Source organism: Mus caroli, chromosome 3, assembly GCF_900094665.2.
Source record: "Mus caroli chromosome 3, CAROLI_EIJ_v1.1, whole genome shotgun sequence".
NCBI lineage: Eukaryota > Metazoa > Chordata > Mammalia > Rodentia > Muridae > Mus > Mus caroli.
Window position 1 is genome coordinate 72098151 of NC_034572.1, and position 6523 is coordinate 72104673.

Genomic DNA, 6523 nt, shown 5'->3' on the forward strand with positions numbered 1-6523 from the left:
AAAAAAAAAAAAAAAAGAAATGCTGAAAGACACAGGTGATAGAGCCCTTTAGGCTGTTGTAGGACTTTGTAGACAAGATTCTTCTGGTTGGTTGTGGACAGTGGTGGTGGGATGCAGCTCTTGGGCATCCTCCAGTTCTGTCTGCTCTTGGCAACTGGAACTCAGAGCTCTGGTTCTGGAACATCTGCTCCCTGTGTCATAAAGCATCCTTGGCAACTGCCCAGCTCAGTTCACAGACAAGGAGAGCAGAGACACGGTCTTTGCCATTTACTGGTGCACTCACTGTTCTGAAGACGTTCAGGCAGTAATTGCAGCAAAGAAATTTAAACTTCAGCCATGGCTTTGTCACACCGGGAGCCACACTGTGAGACGGTGGGAAAGCGCATGATCATCACAGGTGAGCAGAGCATGTCTTCATTTTCTCAGAGGTCTAAGCAATTGTCGGACAGTGAAATAACCACAGGACTGTGCCTGTCATGGATACATTGTTGTTATCAACAGGTCATTACAGCCACTGTCAGTCTACCAAAGCTAACATGGGTAAATGAAGGTTTTCTATAGCATAATCATGATTAGTGTAAGGAAAACTACTTGATGTTAATAAAAAGTATCTTGGTCACATTTTTCACTATTAGTGATTTAGATTTCTTGCATCTTTTGCAACTGGACCTGTTTTATGGATAAGAATTTGAGCAAAATTAAATAGATTACTTTTAAAATGAATGTAAAATTCTAAGCATTATTCTATGTTTTTGACGTTTTGGTTTTGGCTGGCCTGGAACTCTTTATGCAGACCAGGTTGAGCTTAAATTCATAGAGCTCCACCTTAGTCTGCCTCTTGAGTGCTAGGATTAGAAGTATGCATACCACACTAAGCAAAACCAGGTTATTTTATTTTATTTTATTTTACTGAAGATGTGCTTTAACCCTCATAAAATTGTTGGATTACATTTTATTCTTTTAACTTATACTTTAAACGATTTTGGCTCTGTGTGTGTGTGTGTGTAAGTTATAATAATCAAATCCAAAAAATAATCCTATAATATGATGAATTACGTCAAAGTCCTATGGACATGAAGCAAATTTCCATAGTATTTTCTTTATTTTATCCTTTTTTTTTTCAAATTCTGAGCATATCTAATAACCTTGCAGAAAACAATTCACTGCTCACTTACTGTGGGCATCTGTGAGTCTTCTATCATCACTCTCATCCAGTTCTGTCTTGTAAATCTTTTGGAGCCTACAGAACCAACTTATCCAGTCTTAGAGCCTGTGTAAAAGAAGGTCTCCTTCGCTCCTGGCTTGCTTCACAGCAGGTGGGGCATAGCGACCAGATTAAAGCCAGTAGCCCTTCACCTCCCTCCACAGAACAGCTGGCTCAGGATGGGTGCAGACCTACATTTGTCCAGGTAATTTCAGAAGTGACAAACCAAGATGAAAGCTGAGGCTGGTATAAACCAACTGGCTTGGGTGTGTGTGAGTCTGCAGTAGTCAGGAACCCACATGAAGGCCTAAGGAATGGTTCTGGATGGTTCCTCCTACGTCTGAAATCTTTCCTACCGTGGAGTCTTTCTAACTAGTCTTTAAAAGGATTGGGTGGTAGTGTTTTACAGGAAATTTATGAAGTACACAACATTTTCCTATCCCACCACAGCTTCCTCAATAATTTATCTGGGGTTGACGGTTGAATCCAGGGCTTTGTGAGCACTAAGCACATGATTTAACCCCAGCTCTTTTCAGTTGAGATCTTTTTGTTAGCAGGGTAACTTGTTACAATTCACGAATCAATAGCAAAGCATCATTAACTAAAATGTTAGCTAAAATGCACACTCTATTCAGATGTCCTTAGTCTTACCTAATGGCCTTTGCCATTCCACAAATCTACTGAGTGGCGTTTAGCTGCCACACCTCCCAGGAGTCAATGGCCTGTGACAATTTATGAGTATTTTCTTGCTTAGACCTTGTCAGTTTTAGAGTACATACAGGTGTGTGTGTGTGTGTGTGTGTGTGTGTGTTATTTAGGAGAGCTATCATATTGTACAAACTTGTAAGCCTGACTTACACTGTGGATCCTCACGGTAGGTACCCAGCTGAAGTAGAAGTTGGTAGGTGATGATGTCATTTTCTTCTCCCCTCCCACTACTGCGTAGCCTCGACTTTTCCTTGACACTGAAGCATCCTATACACATCATCAGAAGCACCTCTGCAGGAGAGAGTTATCTCCTCCTCATCTTTTCATGGATTCACTCATTTAAATTCATATAAGCTCATGAATATTCATGCTTTGAACTAGGCTCAGATGCTAATCAGTTGGTGTTGTAAAGTCCATCCAGCTTTGGCCACCGTGCTCTTCCTGCTGTCTGCTGTGCCCACCTTGGCATACTGTGACACGGAATGGGGTTGGTTGACTTGTATTCTGACTCCTTTCCTTCTGGCTCTAGTCCTAGAACTAGCTCTTTTCTTGGTTTCTTTCATCAGGTGCCAGGGGTGATCATTGCTGTTGGAAGGTCGTTTTTTTTCAGACAGTTTAGACTGACAGAACAAGGAAATATGTCTGTATATGCTAACTTGTATAAGCATGTATCTATAGATAATGTGTGTACACTAACCATCTGTGTCTATATTAAGGTCAGGATGAATGAGTGGAATGTGTGTGAATAGACTCTCTCTAGGTAGTCTAGGCTGGCCTTGAACTCACAATCCTGACTCATTTAGCCTTCTTGTAGTCTATAACTGCTTCTGTAGCTGTCTCTTTCCCTGGGTTCATGGCTGGCTAAATTCAAACGTTTTGTGGCTGTTCTCTGTCCTCAGGTCCCAACGTTAGCTTAGTTTTAAACACTGTTCCCTTCTAACATGGTGCTCATTCAATGCCCTCTGATTTCTTTCTTTTTATTCAATAATTTATTTGTATTCACTCACTTCCCAATTGAAGACCCCTCTCTCCTCTCCTCTCCTGTCAGCCCCACTCTATACCCCATTACTCCCTCCCCTTCTCCTCAGAGAAGGGGAGGCCCCCACCTTGGGTACCACCTCACACTGGGACATCTAATCCCAGCAGGACTAAGCACAACCTCTCCCGCTGAGGCCCAGTCTGGCAGTCCAGGTAGGGGGAAGGGGATCCAATGGCAGGCAAGGGAGTCATATACTGCCCCTGCTCCAATTGTTAGGGGACCCACATGAAGACCAAGCTGCACATCTGTTACATATGTGTAGTGGGCCTAGGTTCAGCTCCTGAATGCTCTTTGGTGGCTCAGTCTCTGTGATGTCAGGTTAGTTGACTCTGTAGGTCTTCTTGTGGTGTCCTTGGCTCCTCCAACTGACTCAATCCTACCCCTGACTCTTCCACAAGACTCCTTCCACCTGATGTTTTGACTGTGGGTCTTTGCATTTGTTTCCATCCGCTGTTGGATGAAGCCTCTCAGGAGACAGTTATGCTAGGCTCCTGCCTACAAGTATAGCAGAGTATTATTGATAGTGTCAGGGGTTGACTCTCTTACATAAGATGGATCTCAAGTTGGGAGTCCTCTGATTTCTACAGAAGGACAAAATGGAACTCTTCCCCACTGATGACCCACCCCAGAGGTTCTCTCTCTCTTAGCAAAGCCTGCAATTGGGTTTGAGGCCTGTGAGGGCTTGTAGGAAGAGCTGCCAGTCTCTTCCTACCAGGGCCACAAGGCTTACCTTTTTCCTAAGGCTTCTGCCTGCCTCCCCTACAGGCTCTGAGGTGGGCTGGTTACTTCTGGTGCATCTCCCTTCTTTCCTGCCCCTTCCTACTGTCCTGTGACCTTGTGAAGTTATACAGCTCATCCTTTCTCTCTTTGTTAATAGAGCCTATATTTCCTTCTGATAACACTATTTATTCTTTAAGAATTTTATACAATGCATTTTAAACATACTCACCCCCTCCCCAAATTCCTTTCTCTACCCAACTTTGACATTTCTTCCTTTGTGTTTCCTTTCCTCCAACAAGTCCAGTTTGTGTTGCCCAGAGTGGTTTCTGTCCTGGCATGTGGTTGACCTAGCAGGGCCCTGTCACATTACCTTAAAAAAAATGACTTTCCTCTTTCAACAGCTATTAAACGTCAATAGCTCCCCAGCTAGTGGAGGGGTTTCTTTCATACATGCCTGCCTGCCTCCTCTATGCTGGGTAATTAACACAGAGACCCTTACCTGGTCATTGTGAAAATAATAAGACTGTGGAGAGCTCAGCCCTAACGTAGGTCTATTATCATCTCCTGACTCTCCTTCATAGAGTCACGAGGGGGTTGTTTCTAACCCTCAAGATGAGTTTTAATCTTGTGTCTAACAGTAATTCTTTCCCCTGGGGTCATTCTGGCCACTTCCTTTGGCTTATCTCTGCATCTCAACTACAGTGTGAGAAATGTGTTTCCCCTCCCCACTGCCATTTTACTCAGGCCCAGGATCCAGATCTGTTATTAACTGGTCCTGTGGGCAAAACTTCACCAACCAAGTATGGCGTGCGTGTCCTTACAGCTCCTGTGCCTCTGTTCTCACAAGCTCTCCTTGTTTCCAGTGACTAAGGCCAGCAGCGTTTCTTCTCCAGCCCCTTTGCTGCATGTCCTTACATTTGCAGTATAGGGTTTTGTTGTTTTACCTAGGAGCTTCCTCCTCGCACTTCCCAAGTCATTTTTCTTTATTGTCACAATAAATTGTCCCTTTATAAATGTTAGTTTTTTGGTGTTTTTTTTTTTGACAGATACTTAAGGATAACAGTATATCTACTGCATACAGAACAGTTTTAACTAAAGACTCCCCCTGCCTCATTCATTTTCTCTTTTCTCTTTTTACATTCCTGACAACCACTGAGAGCTTTACTCTACAGCCTTGCCATCAAGCTAGAGTTAGGTAGGAGGATCCTTCTCCTGTGGGTTTGGGACTACCCTATCTATTTATATAGTTAATGGACAAAATATGAGGCCCTGCCTGAAAACTAAACAAAATGTAAAATAAGCAAGCAAAACAAACACACGGCCACACTCAGAAGCATGTATTATAACCTCGCCCTCTCTGTAATGCCACAGAGCTGGAATCACACCCTGTGTGCGCTTGCTAGACTGATGCCTTCCTTTCGTTACACAAATAAAGGGGCTCTTGTGGCTTAGTAGCTGATTTTTTTTTTCAAATTGTTAAATAATATTACTTCGTGTGGCAATTCTTCCTTTTGCTAATCCATTCACCTTTTGAAGGCTCCGTTCCAGACTGGGGCATTTGTGAAGGTAACTGCGATAAACATTTGTGTTTATGCTTTTGGCTAGACATATTTTCAAGTCTATTTCAGAAATCTCTAGCTGTGTGGTTTGTGTATCAAATGCTTAGCTTCTATTCTAATTAGCTTTGTATTGCTGTGATAAACACCAGGACCAAAGGCACCTTGGGGAATGGATCACATATCTGAGGTCACAGTTCATCTCTGAGGGAAGACAGGGCAGGAATTCAAGGCAGGAACCTGGAGGCAGGAACTGAAGCAGAGAGCATGGAGGAGTGCTGCTTACTGACTTGCTCCCCATGGCTTGCTCAGCCTGCTTCCTTACACAACTGAGGACCACCTACCCCGTGATAGCACAACTCACACTGGACTGGACCCTCCGGCATAAATCAAAGAAGTACCCCATAGACTTGCCTACAGGCCAATCTGATGAAGCAGTTTCTCAACTGAGGTCCCCCTCTTCTGAGATAACACACGCTCACACCAACAGAAAGCAAAACAAACAACAAAAATCCAACCCGTACAGTTTCTTAACAAGTGGCCCAACAATCTTCTAAATTAACTCTACCATTTTGTGTGTCCATTAACAGGGACAGACATGAAGCTCTGTGTCCTGGTCAGCACGTGGGACTCTGTTATTTTTACTTTTAACTATCCTAGCAGATGTGCAGTTGCTCTGTGAATTCATAATTCTCTGCCAGTCAGCAATGCTGCACAGATTTCCATATGGTTACTTGCTGTCTCTGCCTTTGTTGGTGTCATAGATTCAAGTTTGCCCACTTTAGAGTAAGTGGGGCAGTTTTGGTTCTGTGTGTGTGTGTGTGAAAATCCTTTTGTGTTTTTTTTTCTTTTTTTTTATTAGATATTTTCTTTATATACATTTCAAATTTCAAATGCTATCCTGAAAGTTCCCTATACCCTCCCCCCACCTTGCTCCCCTACACACCCACTCTTGCTTCTTGGCCCTGGCATTCCCCTGTACTGGGGCATATAAAGTTTGCAATACCGAAGGGCCTCTCTTCCCAGTGATGGCTGACTAGGCCATCTTCTGCTACATATGCAGCTAGAGACACTAGCTCTGTGGGGTACTGGTTAGTTCATATTGTTGTTCCACCTATAGGGTTGCAGACCTGTTCAGCTCCTTGGGTGCTTTCTCTAGCTTCTCCATTGGGGGTCTTGTGTTCCATCTTATAGATGACTGTGAGCATCCACTTCTGTATTTGCCAGGCACTGACATAAACTCATATGAGACAGCTATATCAGGATCCCTTCAGCAAAATCTTGCTGGCATATGCA

The 6523-nt window shown here is 43.4% G+C and overlaps 1 protein-coding gene across 2 annotated transcripts in view; it reads left to right on the forward strand.

Annotated features, from left to right (window-relative positions):
• The first annotated feature begins 227 nt into the window (after positions 1-227).
• The window catches only part of C3H4orf45 (chromosome 3 C4orf45 homolog), a 121045-nt gene continuing 114749 nt past the window's right edge, over positions 228-6523 (forward strand). For both annotated transcript variants that reach the window (XM_021157841.2, XM_021157840.2), the window contains exon 1: positions 228-397. In XM_021157841.2, the coding sequence (XP_021013500.1) occupies positions 337-397 (61 nt within the window). In that variant the 5' untranslated portion in view covers positions 228-336. The remainder of the gene's footprint in view (positions 398-6523) is intronic.